The 17,169-nt window shown below is 42.5% G+C and overlaps 1 protein-coding gene across 2 annotated transcripts in view; it reads left to right on the top strand.

Annotated features, from left to right (window-relative positions):
• The window catches only part of LOC117556129 (glutamate receptor ionotropic, kainate 2-like), a 54,692-nt gene that overhangs the window by 25,872 nt on the left and 11,651 nt on the right, over positions 1-17,169 (top strand). For both annotated transcript variants that reach the window (XM_034231376.1, XM_034231366.1), the window contains exons 7-12: positions 10,380-10,523; positions 11,294-11,401; positions 11,525-11,638; positions 11,721-11,927; positions 12,730-12,953; positions 16,598-16,716. In XM_034231376.1, coding sequence (XP_034087267.1) covers positions 10,380-10,523; positions 11,294-11,401; positions 11,525-11,638; positions 11,721-11,927; positions 12,730-12,953; positions 16,598-16,716 — 916 coding nt within the window. The remainder of the gene's footprint in view (positions 1-10,379; positions 10,524-11,293; positions 11,402-11,524; positions 11,639-11,720; positions 11,928-12,729; positions 12,954-16,597; positions 16,717-17,169) is intronic.

Raw genomic sequence — 17,169 nt, 5'->3', positions numbered from 1 at the left:
ACTTCACTTAAATCAGCACAAGAACATGCATGCTCAGCAGATTTTCCCAGGATACTGTATAGTAAATAATTGCTAATGACAATGATTTAAAGAAGAAAATCTACAACGCAGCATTTGTCCCCAACACAGAAAGTAAAACAATGTTTCCATTAAAGCTGTCCAGTCATAACAACTCTCTTTGACAGCACGTAGCACTCAAGTGCAGCTAGTTGTGGTGACAAACACATCATGACAGACACACAGAGACATATGTACACTGAACAAAAATATAAACTCAACACTTTTGTTTTTGCTCCCATTTTTCATGAGATGAACTCAAAGATCTAAAACATTTTCTATATACACAAAATAACCATTTATCTCAAATATTGTTCACAAATCTGAAAAAAACTGTGATAGTGAGCACTTCTCCTTTGCCGAGATAATCCATCCCACCTCACAGGTGTGGCATATCAAGATGCTGATTAGACAGCATGATTATTGCACAGGTGTGCCTTAGGCTGGCCACAATAAAAGGCCACTCTGAAACGTGCATTTTTGCTTTATTGGGGGGGTCCGAAAACCAGTCAGTATCTGGTGTGAGGGTTAGGGTTAGGGTAATGTTGTGAATCGAGTGGCCTGTGTTCGTCGTCCATAACATACGCCTGCCCATACCATAACCCCACCACCACCATGGACCACTCGATTCACAACATTACCCTAACCCTAACCCTAACCCTACCCCTCAAACCAGATACTGACTGGTTTTCGGACCCCTCCAGACCCCCCCCAATAAAGAAAAACTGCATGTTTCAGAATGGCCTTTTATTGTGGCCAGCCTAAGGCACACCTGTGCAATAATCATGCTGTCTAATCAGCATCTTGATATGCCACACCTGTGAGGTGGGATGGATTATCTCGGCAAAGGAGAAGTGCTCACTATCACAGATTTTTTCAGATTTGTGAACAACATTTGAGAGAATTTTGTGTATATAAAAATGTTTTAGATCTTTGAGTTCATCTCATGAAAAATGGGAGCAAAAACAAAAGTGTTGCGTTTATATTTTTGTTCAGTGTATATGGGCAATCAAGATTAGGATGTTGTATAATTTTCATACCTATTTATTTTTAAAGATTGCCATGATATAAAGCTGTTTATCTCCAGTGTTTCTTCAGCTTTGTTTTATAACTGCCTCCCTATTTACTCATTAATGGCTGTCTGTCTTTTCCCCAAGGGATACAAAATGTGTACCCTTGCACAAGGAAATGACAGGAAATGATGCATGCATGTGAGTAGTCCCATCTCACCAAATGTGCAACTTAAGATCATATGCTCTCCTGTTAATTCTGACACATTTCACTAATCAAAGCAAACTCCATATACCTGCAATGCGTGCCTGAGCATCTGAGTTCCCTCGCAGGTTTTTTATCTACATTTGTGGAAGGGGACCGTTTGCAAAATGCACGTGAGCAGAGCTAGCAAATTTGTGAAACGGACCCCGGCATGTTATTCTTGAGACAATATCAGATGCATGTATGCATTTCACATAAAGGCATCATGAGATCATAGGTTCAGTACACTTAAGCATTAGAATTAATTACAGAAATGTCACAATGAATCTTCTCAGCTGCACTGTAAACACACACACACACGCTGAACTGTAAACACACACACGGGCTGCTCTTTTTTCACTCGAGGGGTGTTTGTTGTCCTCGCTGGTCGATGTAATTATGAACTGAACTCTTGCACCTGTATTATTAAATGACACCATCCTTTACAGGCAGTAACACCAGATCAATAAAGACCGAAATTATATCTTTTTACCCTGTAGATGGTTTATTGATACAAGGGTAAAAGAGTGTCTTTTAAAGAGGATGTTTATAGAAAATGTCAGAATTGTATCCTTTTTCCACAAATTAGGGATACTACAAAGGAAGGGAAGAGGGAGGTTGCAGAGAGTGTGACGGACTGACAGGCAGAGACAAAGAGAGAGGGGGAGAGAAAAGATACCTTGCTGCATTAACACACACACACACACACACACACACACACACACACACACACACACACACACACACACACACACACACACACACACACACACACACACACACACACACAGACAGAGAGCTCTGAGCCACCCACACACTGAAATCGTGATACAGGAACATGCTTGAGTCAAGCTATACGGTATGGTTAGAAGATGCTTTTTCCAGGTCTGTTTACGCATAAGTGTGTGCTGTAGGATGTCTGATTCAGTTCACATTTGGTCGGGACATGGCTCAGGTTTGTAAGCAGCACATGGCTGCCTGCAATCTGACAATGGGAAGAGAATACGGACACATGATCCCCTCTCCCATGTGAGCATTCATGCAACATGGAACCAAATGAGGGGGTGTATGTTGAGCCAAATTTAAAATGATATTAAATAGAGGATACATTGTGTCATTATGCCTGATAAAATCCCTGCACAAATAAGGTGTACTGGAAATTAGATCAAGCATTTTGTGATACATTTTTATTCTAAAGTGAGTTTTCTCTCTGCATCTTAAAAAAAAAAATTCAGGGCATTAGCATTAGCAGTGCTCACATTAAATATCCACATAGTATAGTTCAGCTATTCTATTTGATTAACCCAACGCATGCATCACACGACTGATATTATCCACTATAATTCTAGGTTTTCACAGATTGGTATCATTATATGAGACAGTTTATTAAGAAGCTTAAGAGAAGATGTGGAAATTGAATCAATTTAAATGAATGTTCCATGTGATTTAAAAAACTACCATTTTATCAGATCTTAAATAAAAAGTGTAAAATAGTAGAGGTCACATTCTTATTTCTTGTTATTGCAACATGCTTCCCAGCGCTTCGATAGCACACATCATTTGCAGCCTAATGAAAAGCATGAGGCTTTGATGTTGCATCTGATATCCAGAGCTAACAGACTGCACTCCACACAGGTTCACAGGTTGGTTGCGTCCATTACAGCAATGTGATCTCTCTCCCTCTGATCCCAGTTGGCAGAGGAGAGAGCCTTTTAAAGACAGCAACTGTGGGGAGCAGACACTCGATGCCCTGTGCTGGGCACCACCAGCTGGGCTTGGCACAGCATCAACATTATTAGCACCAGTGCTCCCTCGGTCCATAGAAGCCTTTTGTGAGGGAGAACAGGCAGCGGGAGTAAGATGGAGGTGGAATTCAGAGGAATGTATTTCTTTTTTTACCTTGATTTTGCTTAAAACTTAAGAACATCCTTTGAATTTTAAAAGCTTTTTGACATTTTGGAAAGTGTATCCAGCTGATTGAGTGTTGTGTAATGTTCACCTACTTTATCTAGACGTAGCTGGAGGCTGATTAAAGACGAGGAAAGGCCATCGTGTTAAACAGTCACTTGATCAGATGTAGGTTAGGCAGCGAGGTGCTAATTAGGCAGGACTCTGAAGAGACAACACGCTGCTACATGAAGGCTCTGAACTACAGCTTGGAGCCTTCACAACCTTTTTTTTAACTTAAAGAAATAATGAGGTACTTATCTTATTTAATGTTTCTAATTTGCCGTTTCTCATTATATCAATCTGGGACATTTAAAGGGATTCATCTCAAGGGATAGCAGTCTAGATCTGTCAGTCAGATGGGCCACCCCTTTGGATTAGACTTTGGAAATAATCATTTCGAAAATAAAAGAATCAAGTGTAACACTGTATACTTAACCATTTATGAATTTACAGTGTACTCTCAATCTTAGATGATATTTGGGCCTATCTCCTCTAGGTTACGACTCGGGAGCTAATGACACACAGCTAATAAAGGGTTAATTAGACACATGTATTACAACACAGGAGAAATAACAGGGTATCATCAGGATACAACGTTTTTTTTTCAAAGGGTAACGTTTTGATGTTTTCCAACTTAAACTTGGTTGAAATACCTGCAAAACAAATGACAGTTTGAATCCGCCTCAGCTGTGCTTGAGTGTAGTTTTGCCTCAAATGCAAATATTTGCATGCCAACATGGAAGAGATTGTACCTGCTGAACATCATATCAGCAACTCACATTAGATTTGACCTCAAGGTATGCTGTTCATAAACACAGCCTTATAAAGCTGCTACTGGACTCTGGACCTTCAATCTTGCTATATTTCTAATTTATATATTCTCCTTTATACTTTAGCTTTCACCCAAAATTAGAAAGAATTGTATAGGGAGACATCTGGTGTGCAGGAAGTGTTTCTGGCAGCAGCATGAGGGGTTTGTTTGGAACAAACAGGAGAGGGACTATAGTCAGCTTGAGCAGTCTGTGCGTGTTTGAACTGCTTTTCCCATTTAGCTATGTCTACACATTGTTTGTCTTCAACATTTGATGAGGTCGCTAACTCTCTCTGCCCTTGTAACCTTCATTCCCAAGTTCAAATATACTATATGTATTGTCATTAGAGGGTGAATTACCTGCAGTGATTAGGCCTGTTATTCTTGAAATAAAAAGATCACTTAGACATTGATAAAGTATAAGGTGAGAGTGAAGGTCTGTATCTGTCAGTATTTGATAAGATGGGATGCTTTAATAGCTCCGCATCAATACTGAATAAATACATCAGAGTTCAGTTCACTTTCTCACTCTTCCCGTAGGACCCTTTCTTTAAAATAAAATAAACTCTTCAGTCTACTTTTTTATCCTCCTTTTTAAAGTGTGCTTAAATCTACAATAAAACCATGAATGTGCTTTCACATAAATCCAGCACCATCAATAGATCCGCAGCCCAGGGGTCCTCGTCGGAAGAAGCCATGTCTTACTTCCCTGTGAGAAAGAAAAAGAAATTAATTTAAAAAAGAAATGCAACAAGGCTGCTCTGTTGCCTCAGCATGTGGAAATGCAATGTGAGAAAAGGGATTAAACCTCCAACGCAAAAGAGAAGAGGAAAAATGACAGTGACGGCATTGGCAAAGCCCTCCATATACCCACACTCTGAGCTCAGTGGAAAACTGTAGAGAGAAGGCGGGGAAGGCAGAGGGAAAGACACAATGAGACGAAGAGAGACAGAGTGGAAAAGTTACGGACAGACAGAGAGATGGCACTACTGAGCTGCAGTCACCCCAGGGCGTTTCCCCACCAAAATGATCTGACACGGCCTGCTTTCCCTTCTCTGCTACGAGGCCTGAAACAGCCATAATATGCCCCATAAATCACATATGTCATATTTCAGTGTTTTTTACTTTTTCATTTTTGTCCTAGAAGGGAAAGTTTGCACAATTCTCTTTGCACTGATTCATCGCCCAGGGTCTCATGCAACACACCAATGCTAGAAATACTCTGGCACATGTTGCATTATATTTTAACTTTTACTAGAATGAGAAAAAAACGTATAATATTGGGAAGATTTGAGGCTTCACAGTCATCTGGAAACTGCTTCTTAGACTTTAAATGAATCTTTAAATATGTGGGAATAAGGCATATTTGCGCTCCTACTGAGACCTAAACAAGTAGTTTGACAACACACTCAGTAATATTAATCTCATCTAACTTTCGCCAAGAAAACAAATATGTGTATGTCCCGCAATCCTCATTTTAATTGATATAAGAGGAAGCGTTATGGAGCCTCATCGATTGGATGCAGATTGCTCACCAACTAGCTGCTCATTAAGAGGCTGCATCTCTTGCCACATTTGAAATGTATCACTAATTATGTACAGACATCTCCCTCCAGTGTCCATCCTCCTCATGATGTTTTCCCCTTGGCAGATTAAAACAAATGCGGTATCTCACTCCGTGGGGGTTGAAAGCGAAGAGTGCTTTTTGATTAAAGTAGACATCATGAATAATCGTGTAGCTTTCACCGAAAACTCCTCTTGACAAGTGAAGATTTAATTGCTAAACATAACAAAGTTTAGAGTTGCAGTAATGTGTCTGACAGCGGAAATACTGAGTCAAATACTGGCACCAGTGAAGCAGCACAAATACATAGAGAGTGAATGAAATGAATAATTACCTCCTTCTTCGATAAAATCATCAAATCCCATGAGACTGTCTGTGATCTGAGGGCAGAGTGACTTTGGCTCCAATGAAACAATGAGCTTCTCTCTCTCCCAGTGACACGGTGACTCTGATGGCAATGCTGCCGGTCTGTGTGTGTGTGTGTGTGTGTGTGTGTGTGTGTGTTTGTGTGTGTGTGTGTGTGTGGTGTGTGTGTGTGTGTGTGTGTGTGTGTGTGTGTGTGTGTGTGTGTGTGTGTGTGTGTGTGTGTGTGTGTTTTGTTGCTCTGTGCCTCGCAGCTGCGGCTTAGTGATGCATGGTGAGTAACAGGTCAGTGCTAATCTCATTAGGGCTAATCAGATGTATATGATATGTATAAACAGTGGAGTCCTATACTGTACACAAGCAGCAGATGTCCATCACGTGTGTGTGGGTGTGTGTGTGTGTGTGTGTGTGTGTGTGTGTGTGTGTGTGTGTGTGTGTGTGTGTGTGTGTGGTGTGTGTGTGTGTGTGTGTGTGTGTGTGTGTGTGTGTGTGTGTGTGTGTGTGTGTGTGTGTGTGTGTGTGTGTGGCCTAGCATTACTATACTTGTGGGGACCTAAATCTGTTACATAGTTACGTGTGGGGACTCGCCTCCCTTATGGGGACAAAATGGAGGTCCCCATGAGGGGAATCATTAATTTTAGGGTGAAGACTTGGTTAGGGTTAGGGTAAGGGTAAGGTTAAGGTTAAGGGTAAGGGTTAGGGTTAGGGTTAGGCATGTGTTGGTTATGGTTAAGGTTAGGATAAGTCTCCAGGAAATGCATGTAAGTCAATGTAATGTCCCCTGAAGTGATGTATACATGGCATGTGTGTGTGTGTGTGTGTGTGTGTGTGTGTGTGTGTGTGTGTGTGTGTGGTGTGTGTGTGTGTGTGTGGTGTGTGTGTGGTGTGTGTGTGTGTGTGTGTGTGTGTGTGTGTGTGTGTGTGTGTGTGTGTGTGTGTGTGTGTGTGTGGGTGTGTGTGTGTGTGTGTGTGTGTGTGTGTGTGTGTGTGTGTGTGTGTGTGTGTGTGTGTGTGTGTGTGTGTGTGTGTGTGTGTGTGTGTGTGTGTGTGTGTGTGTGCTGGGGAGGGGACAACTGATTGTGACGAGGTGAACAGAAAAAAAGAGATTTTTCAGGGTGCAGCATTGTCAGAGGTGGGGCGCTGGAGTGAATACTGATGCAGGGAATAGGAATATATTTTTGTGAACACACATACAGTACAGTACACACACACAGACAGACACACAGCAGCTACAGTTTGCACCTGTTCTAAATGAGGAAACTGCATGCAACTACGACAAATGAGGCATGTCTTAAGGAAGCTTGAGGTTTGCCACTATGTCTGTTCCCAGTTTTAAGTGTGGTGTGCATACATTAATGTCTTTCTGCAAGTGTGTAAATATTTGTATGATCCTTACCTGTTTATGAGAGATGGTACATGCAAAGGTTAAAGCAGACATCAAGGGTAAGAAAGGAAGATGTGAGGTGTTGAAACATATGAGTCATGAAATGAAGGAAAAAGGCTGGAATTGTACTTTTATTGAAGCAGAGGGAGACTGCGTGATTTCAGATGGTTATGTGGGTATTTGAGTGAGAAAGAGAGTGGAAAGAAGACAAGGCAACAAAGGTTTTGGCCATCTTGTTTGAAACCATTTCCCCTCGCTCTCTGAGTGTCAGATTGGTTTCACTTAAAGCACTTAAAACACCCCACAGGACCATTGCTTGGCTCTGAAATAAATATCAAAATCGCTCTTGGATTGTTTCTAAATTGAATGCAATCTGCTAGAGTTGCGAGCCATCTTTTTAGGTTATTTTCCTCCTCACTCTTGATCTCTCCTGCCTGCACTTGATGCCAGCTTTCCTTTGTTTCCATCACAAATGGGTTTTCAGGAAGTGCTCTGCTCCAAAGACAAATAGTAAAAAGGTCTTTGCTGCATAAATCATAGACAATACATCACGCCAATGAAAAGTTAAAAGATTGAGTAAATATTTCAGGGAAAGTCGCAGGAGAAGCTAATAGGACATAAATCACTTAAACAAAGAGGCTGATGGAGTATTTTGTCCTAAGAATGCAAACACAGCATCGTGTACAATGAGTTTACATTGCAAAACATCTAATGAACGTTCTGTATTCAAATAGACTTATATGTCTGATTGATAAGACCACTCTTTATGTTGAAATGAACAAATTCCTTTGTCTAATGTTGCCAAGATTTAAAAATAAATTGTTTAGAAACTCTTATTGTGGCATTATAGCATGTTTGGGGCCTTTTAAAATCTTAATTTTGGACACTGCACAAAGACATGAATTGGTTTCTGTTGTCACACTTCCAAGGTTTTGCTAACATATCCCGGCTGAATTTATGTTTGGGCATTAGTCAGTATGAAACGTAGAATAAAAATAAACTTCAAAGCAGAACTTTCAAGTGGTATCTGTTTTAAGTAAACAAGTTGTCAGATTATTTTCCCAGAGGAGATCTTCACAGAATATGTTTATAGTTGTAATGTTTCATTAGAAATGAATGTGCATGCTATTGAGTTTGACCCAAAGGAATAAAGTATTTCTAGATGGAAGAATAGGAATGTGATATTGACTGTTTTTGGAAGGGAAAATATCAAGGTTCTTGAAGGTCAACAGCAAGAACTAAAATAAGAGGCATTGATGAGAGAAAGATTAGCAATGCATGAATTCAACCCAGTCACTTTAAAACAAAAACGAGTGTATTTGAATGAACCATTTGTGGAATAAATGAATTCAAAATGTATCATGTACTTTAGGTGTGGGCTGCAACAGAAAGTGATTATAGTTCAACTTTTATCAAATCAGATTGAGCTGTTTGGAAAGTGCATCTTTAAAATAAAGACAATAAGCCAATAAGTCTTACATACTATATAATTGGATTATTGGACATGATGAACTTTCCCTTCAGTGGGAAAATAGTGTTTGGATACGGACTCTTTTCCTAATCAGTATTTACCATGAACACCAGAACACACACACACACACACACACACACACACACACACACACACACACACACACACACACACACACACACACACACACACACACACACACACACACACACACACACACACACACACTGCCTGCATTAGGAAAGCCGATATGGCGGTAGCTGTCCCCCTTTCCCAGGGAAGCAGTGGGGATGAAAGAGAGCAGAGATGGGTCTCCCACCCTCTGATCTGCTTTTTCCTTTGACACCAGCAGTCACCAACTCTAACAGCACAGGAGAGCGAGGGGACGGACTGAAACCCGACTATCTGCCCACCCTGAAGCCGCTCCCTGCTCTCCTCTCTATCTCACATTTTCTCTTTCCCTGCTGCTGGAAGTAAAATGTATTTCTTTAATTGACCTTACTCTATAAATATAGGCTGGATACATGTAGCATCATTTCTGTCCTTCGTGGAACCGTCTTGCATTCCTTTCCTATACGACATGGACGGTAAGGATGCTCAACTGCGCCTATAGGAACGACATAGGGAACTGAGTTGAGCTGAACAGCAGCTCACTGGTCTCCTGCTGTGCACCTAGCTGTGCAGGACCCCCGCTCATTCTCCCTGACAGCCGGCACATCCACACAGACCCTATAGCTGCAGGATACTCTGCGGTCTCAAAGATATTGTTCATACTGCCTCGCAGGTTGGTCATCCAGGACTTGTCAAATAAGATCACCACAGTGTATTTGAGCCTGTGTGGGACCATGGAAAGAGGATCTAAGCTAAGCTGTAATGTGTTGACCTGGGTGACTGTAGAGTGTCTCAAACTGGGAGGACAGACGGCATGAAAGGAATTTGCGTGTGCCAGGCAGAGAGCAGAGATAAACCTCAGCATCTCACAGTCGGTGTGAGAAATGTAGCCTGAGCCTTTACTTCCTTTGATGGCTTATTACTGGGGTTATATGGATGGCCCTAATACGTGCTTTTCAATGCACTTCACAATGTATGCCGGCAATTTTTTGTCCTGTGTACTTAGCGTGTTACACGGAATATGCCAGTCATAGTTGTCCCGAATGCACTGGTGACTGTTTTGCATTCCCTCTCTCTGGAGAACAGGCACACCCATCAGGAGCCATTAGTCTTCACAGTGACAGGCCGGCCTTCCACTGAGAGACTCTCCCTGGCGGAGCTTTCTCATCGCCTCAGACAGTGGTCGGGTATTTTACTAACAGGCTGAGACACCTAGCCATTCGTGCGGGGCATTAACTGCTGGCTTTACAGCAAATGTATGTTCTGACAAAAGAGTAAAGCAAGTCACCCACAATTTCACACAGCTTCTTATGTTCCTCCCCAGGTGAACAGATGAGCGGATTAAAGGTCATGTGGATAGATGTATTGGCAGGTGTTGTAAAAATGTCTAATGATTTCTCCTTCCTGTCTGCAGACGGATGCAGCGCTGATGTACGACGCGGTGCACGTGGTGGCGGTGGCGGTGCAGCAGTCGCAGCAGATCACAGTCAGCTCTCTGCAGTGTAACCGCCACAAGCCGTGGCGCTTCGGGGGGCGTTTCATCAATCTCATCAAAGAGGTACAAGGCCAACAGAGCTATCAGTGTGCACCCTGTCTTCACCTCTGACCTGTGGAATCTGCTGAACACAACATGTTATATTGATCAGTGCAATCACATGTTTGCAGCATCCTCTGTGAATTACTGTAGCAGCTTCTGGGAACTGAGCTGCACATGTTGCATTGTTGTCTGTTCTTTTGTTGTAAATCATGTGAAAACGCAACACATTTGCTGCTCAATTTGAACACTCTCAATAATGTTATTGATAATGTGATCTAAAGCCTTATCCACAGCAACTCCATCCCTGTATCCCACTTTCTCTCCGCTCATTACTCCACCCGTGTTTGTATCAAAGCCTCTGTGTGTCTCCTTAACTGTAGTTGGGGTCAGCCATTTGCTTTGTTCTACAAAGCTCTTTCATTCTGTGGATGGTATCATTGCAGGTAATTTTCCGAATGAGCCATTGTATTAGCGGGCGCCTCCCCCCCCTGTGTTTCCTATCGCTCGCCATGCCCGTCTGTTCCTCCAATGGCTTTGAAGTGAAACTTCAAGCACAATGAACCACATGCAAAATGAACTCTTACCTGTCAAACCTGCTGCTATTCTGGATGCTTCACTATTTCTCGTTATTTTGTTGAGATAGACAGACAGTGAGGGAAGAGCCAGACAAAATTAATAATTGGGACAGAAAAAGTGTTTTCGATTAGCTGTTGTGAAAGAAGATATCTTGAGGTTAATGGAACCAGTGTGCTGAGAATTTAGATTATTTTGCTGTGTGCTTCTGTCTGCAGGCTCACTGGGACGGGTTGACAGGACGTGTTCTCTTCAACAAGACCAATGGACTGAGGACAGATTTCGACCTAGATGTCGTCAGTCTGAAGGAGGAGGGGCTGGAAAAGGTGTGTGACACATTGGTGCAGTGGATGGTGTATGACTTTTGAGTTTAAAGAAAGTGTGTGTCAGGATGCTTTGAAATCTTCTTGCAGACAGTGAGATAAACTTGATGCTGAATTGTTTCACAGATTGGAACATGGGATCCTCCCAGTGGTCTGAATATGACAGAGTCTCACAGAAGCAAGACGTCCAACATCACGGACTCTCTGGCTAACAAGTCCCTGCGTGTTTCCACCATACTGGTACGACAGACAAACAATAACACACACAGTTGTCGAATACACACAGAAAGAAACTACTGCTAAATGTATTTTCCCTGCACAGGAGGAGCCATATGTGATGTTTAAAAAGTCGGACAAGCCTCTGTATGGGAACGACCGTTTTGAAGGCTACTGTATTGACCTGCTGAGGGAGCTCTCTGCCATCCTGGGCTTTCGCTATGAGGTGCGATTAGTGGAAGATGGGAAGTACGGCGCGCTGGATGAAAGCACCGGCCAATGGAACGGCATGGTGCGAGAGCTAATAGACCATGTAAGTCAACTATCAACGGGGCTGCGCATTGTAATATGCTGAAAATACCCGGGGGGAAAAGGAAAAAGTAGAAATGACAGCAAACTGCTCCTAGTACTAGACTCCTGGTACTAGGATGGGTTAAATGCAGAGGCCAAATGTCACTGTGTGTGCTGTGTGCTCTGCATGTGTGACCATTAAAGAGGGGTTTCATCCCGCCCATTCTATTCTATAAATCGCCGAAAGCAAAGATTTTCTGGCCAGTGGTTTCACTAATAACCTCCAATCCAATGCCCAATTGATGGCTGAGATGTTAATTGCATTGCTTTGAATAATTTGAATGTTGATACTTCAACCCTAAATGACTGTTTGTTAAAAGTCTTAAGCAGCAGAAAAGGAAAGGCCTAAAATATCTCAAACATTTTGCAGAAAATCTGACAAAGAAAAAAAATTGTAAAAACCGCCACTGTTGGAGGGGTTATGTTAAAATATTCCAAGTCAGAAAAAGGCTAATCTTCTGTTTCACTGGAAACACAGATTACTTGTCCCTGATTTATCTAATCCCAAAATGGTCTCTTTAGTGACTCATCCTCGACACCACATGAGAAGGATTAGAAATGTTACCTGTCATTTCCAGAAAAAACTCAACCTCCTACCTGCTAATCCCTCTGAACTACTGACCCCAGCAATTTTCCCTCCTCCATCATGACTCTTCCTCCTGTACATCTTGAACAGAACAGCTGTTGACAGAAATCAGATCGTAATGCGATTGCTTGTCTTTTATTGTGTGACTCAAACACCCACCGCTTTTATCACATTGCAGAAATCAGACCTGGCGGTGGCTCCTCTGGCCATCACCTACGTCCGGGAGAAGGTCATCGACTTCTCCAAGCCCTACATGACGCTGGGGATAAGTATCCTGTACCGCAAACCCAACGGCACCAACCCCGGGGTCTTCTCCTTCCTCAACCCCCTCTCACCTGATATCTGGATGTATATTCTGCTGGCTTGCTTGGGTGTCAGTTGTGTGCTGTTTGTCATAGCCAGGTAACATGTCAAGCCCTTCTTTCCCTTCCTTCCTCCACGTACCCTCTTCTGTTTCCCTACTTTCACTTTTACACAGACTCCCTCTGGGCCTAAAAGGGGGGAATATTACACAGAAAATCATTATGCTTTGACTGGTGACAAAGTACTGCCGTAAATGTCTCTCAGACTACTTCAGTGATGTAGCTGTAGTCTACAACATAAGAATATTAAATCAAAAATACATTGCTCCAACAGATCTTCCCAGTGTTCTTCCATGATTGCTTATATTTTTCACTTCAACTGTAGCTTTTAAATGATTTATTTTTGTCAGAGTGGGACTTTTAAAGCCTAAAATACAACTGGAAGTGTAGACTGTTTTACAGAAAGAAGCGCAGCGCCTGCCAGAACAACAAATCTCCGACTTGTACAACCTCCCACGAGCACTTTAACCAACCACCCAGAAAAGTTCACATAACAAACGTTTTAGCGTCATTGTCATGCATTGATAAAGTAGCTTTAATGAAAAGAATAAAAAAGGTAATAAAAAAGGATGAACGTTATCTCGGATTTCATTACTCGCTGTACTTTTCAGTTAATGAGCTAAACAAGGAAAAACACTGGTGTAGTCATTAAAATCAGCTGACTGCTAACACTGTTTCAGGCATCTTTGCACAAGCATCAGCAGCTGTAAAACCAGCTACCCGTTATATATCTCTTAAACTGCTGTAAGGAATGTACAATTCTTACAAATATCCTGAAACCATCCGAAACCCTCAATGCATGACCGAAAAATGTGTGTTAACCCCAGGGCTCCTCTTCCTCTGCTTTCATCCCGAGAGGTTTGGGTTTAATGCACATTTCATCAAATGTTACCGGCACAATGATCACATAAGAGGAAAGCGGCAACTGTCACCTAAGTTTGTTCAGAATATGCAAATTATATCCGTAGCCCTTTGTTTCCACGGTTGGTCAGGGTAAGTGATTAGCATGCAATTATATTAATATGCTTTCAGTTGTAATGAAATGGCCTCGGTACTTTTATTAAATTATAATTCCCTTGTCTGCATGCAAGCATTGGGCACGTTTTTTTGCACACCAATAAATAGTGCTTGTCCTTACACTTTTTGACCAAAATTATTCAGCAAAGTTCAAATCTGAAGTACAGAGTTGTTCTCCTTCAGTTAGCTGAGCTGGTTCTCTCATAATTGTAGTATTGATTGCATGGCCCCCGATTGATTGGTCAATCCCCAAAATGCACAGTATATTATTTTTCTCTAATCCCCTGCAAATAGAGTGAGTGAAGTGAACACCTCAATCTCACCTGAGATTTCACATCTTTGAAATTCTTCCCACACACACAATTCCCATACACACACCTTTTTCTGACTAAATAAGCTATCTAATTTCAAGCTCCAGAGTAATACATTTCACTCAGTGGTTTCTTTCAGCTCTGTTTGTGGTTGGATTGATTTCTCTCTTTATTAACAAAGAAATGGTATTCACTCAGATTGCAAAAACCTTTTTCCAGTGCAGATCCGCCTGCCAAAAGATTGTATGATTTAAATTCCATTATGAAATGTTTACATGTAATTACAGGATGTCGAAGTTTGGCAGTCCAACTCCCAGAAGCCTATGATTTTCACCACCCCCCCCCCAACGCAAGCCTTTTCATTTGGCCTGAAAGAAGAAAGGCAGCAGATCTATAATGCCAGCCAGAGTCATTTAATCCAACAGACAGTTAATGGAAGGAGCGTGTTTTGTTATTGTGGCCGGGGACGGATGAAGGAGAAGAGGGACGGGAGAGGGGAGAATCCTTTTAGAATTCTGCGTGCTATACAACATGTCCCTTGTGCTCGGTGTGAGGAGGTGACCTTACGTCCACATGTTCCTCGTCCCCTTCTTCCTGGTGATCGGTGTGCAAAACACGGCCCGCAGGAATACGGGCCGGCTGCAGGCAAAGGTCAAACAGAGGAGCCCTCCAGAATACACATGTAGTATACACTGATAGGGACAATCCAATCAAGAGGGTCTTATAGATGTACACAGATTTACCTCACCTATGGCACATATGGGATGTTACCCACAAATGACCTCAGGCTGCAGCTTACCATAATGTGAAACAGAGACATAAATAAATTCTCATGGAAAACATTTTGACTTTGAGATGGATTCGATTGAGCAAATGCAAATACGCAGTTGCTACCACGGACAAATGCACACCCACACAGCCATAAAGGCACATGCGCAAACATCCATGTGCCAGAGGCTTGATGCACACAGCCATAAAGCCTTACACGAACACATGCGAGCGCACACACTGCATCCCGCACAGCTCCACAAGGCCATTGTGCCGTCTCTGTTGCCCGTGGTTCCAAGGAGACCGAGCTCATTGACATTCCAGCAAATTCCCACATCCTGATGGAGTTGACAGGAAGAATTATAGTGTGTCATCACAATCGTGTCCATGTACATGACTCTCAAGGGGACGGCTTTGAAAATAGTTGTAAAGGAGGGAAAATCTGACAGAAATGAGGCCACTTTCATGATTCTTGTAAAAAAAAAAGGCTGTTAATTAGGCTGCTGCAGCAACAAGAAGGGGTGGAATGACATCTGTATGCAGATCTACAGCGATCATGTCGTCTCTGTGGCAAATAGCGCTGCCATATAACATTTCGTTTGGTAATGTGAAATGCTGCTCTGTGTCTTGTGAACACGGTATATATTTACAGCATATATGTCCCTGTGCGTCTGAAAAAGCTGCAGCTGACAAATTGCATCACATTTATACGCAGTGAGAACCTTTAAGACTCTTCCCCGGGCTTATTATCATGCGGCTTGTCGGGGGGGGGGGGAAAGCTGCTAAACAGCCCTTACCTGATGGGTCCCTCAACTCTGCATAAGCAATGTTCCCGCTATCACCCACTTCAGCACAAACTCAATCAGCTCCTGATGCTTAACACTAACCCAATCACCCTGCACTAATGCCATGCCACTTTTGCTTAGGATAATAAATGAGAAATGTCCACAACTGACCTGAAGACGCTGACAATCAGCCAAGGCAGGCAGCAGCGGGAGGACAGGGGGTGAAAGGGGGAGGTTCATAGGGGATGCAAGGCAATCGGGGGAAATGAGGTTTAGGTTGTGAGGGTGGGAAGGGGCAGGATGGAAAATGAGAGATGAAACTGTGGAAAAAGAGAAAAGGCAGCTAGGAGGTGGGAGAACAGAGAAGGTTGTTGGGAAACAAGAAGGGGGGGGGGGGGTGAAGAGGAGGTGGCATTCGTAGAGTAACGTTGATTGCAGTTGCTGGGTGTAACACGTAAAGGCTCCTGAGTCAGTGAATCCTAATGAGCTCCAAAGATCATCACGCACTGGGACATTATCACCGGTGACAGTGTTATTCCGGCCTATTGATCTGTTCTCACAATAAGCTGATGGCATTTGAATATGCCGATACGTTGATCTCGGCGAAAGCCAGAATGATTTGCTTTGGTCTCTGCAGAAGCTCCGACCCTGAGGCCGCAACACAACATTCCCACACGTTTACTTTGTTCTCGCTCACAATATTATAAAATGTATGTGTTACGTGCCGTTTACTCTGCAGCGGGGAACACACTGTTCTTTGCTTTCTGCTGACATGTCTCTCTTTGTGCTTTCTCCTTTTGTAGGTTTAGCCCATACGAGTGGTACAACCCGCATCCATGCAACCCAGACTCGGATGTAGTGGAAAACAATTTTACGCTGCTCAATAGTTTCTGGTTTGGAGTTGGGGCTCTCATGCAGCAAGGTAGTTGCCTCAGCCTGTGGCTGCTGTTGCTCTGTGGAGCTGGAGCTCTTTATATCCCACTGTCTCTGAGGGTTGGCTTGTTTTGTTTGCCGGCGGCAACAGAGAGAGATCGCTGGGGGTCCACTGCTGGGAAGACAGGACTAAGAAGAAATGTGCATTTAATGTTTATTTAATTTAATCAATTTAGGAACACATTAAATAGAAGAGAATGTGTATGATGATGATGTGTATATGAGAGGGATATATTTGAATACCACTTGAGACAATTGAATATCCTTTGACTTAAGACCCTTAATCAAAGATTACAGTTTGTATATCTATTTTTTCATCAACAGCAGGTCTACTGAGATGTAATCCATAAATATACAGTCTATTAATATGCTCCTTATCAGAGTAATGCTAGTAAAACAATACCCAGGGTCATCTCCCCTTGCCCTCGGCACATCAGCACCC

The sequence above is a fragment of the Gymnodraco acuticeps genome, unplaced genomic scaffold (assembly GCF_902827175.1).
Source record: "Gymnodraco acuticeps unplaced genomic scaffold, fGymAcu1.1, whole genome shotgun sequence".
Taxonomy (NCBI): domain Eukaryota; kingdom Metazoa; phylum Chordata; class Actinopteri; order Perciformes; family Bathydraconidae; genus Gymnodraco; species Gymnodraco acuticeps.
Note: the sequence above shows the minus strand (reverse complement) of the source record. Positions and strands in the feature narration are given on the sequence as shown.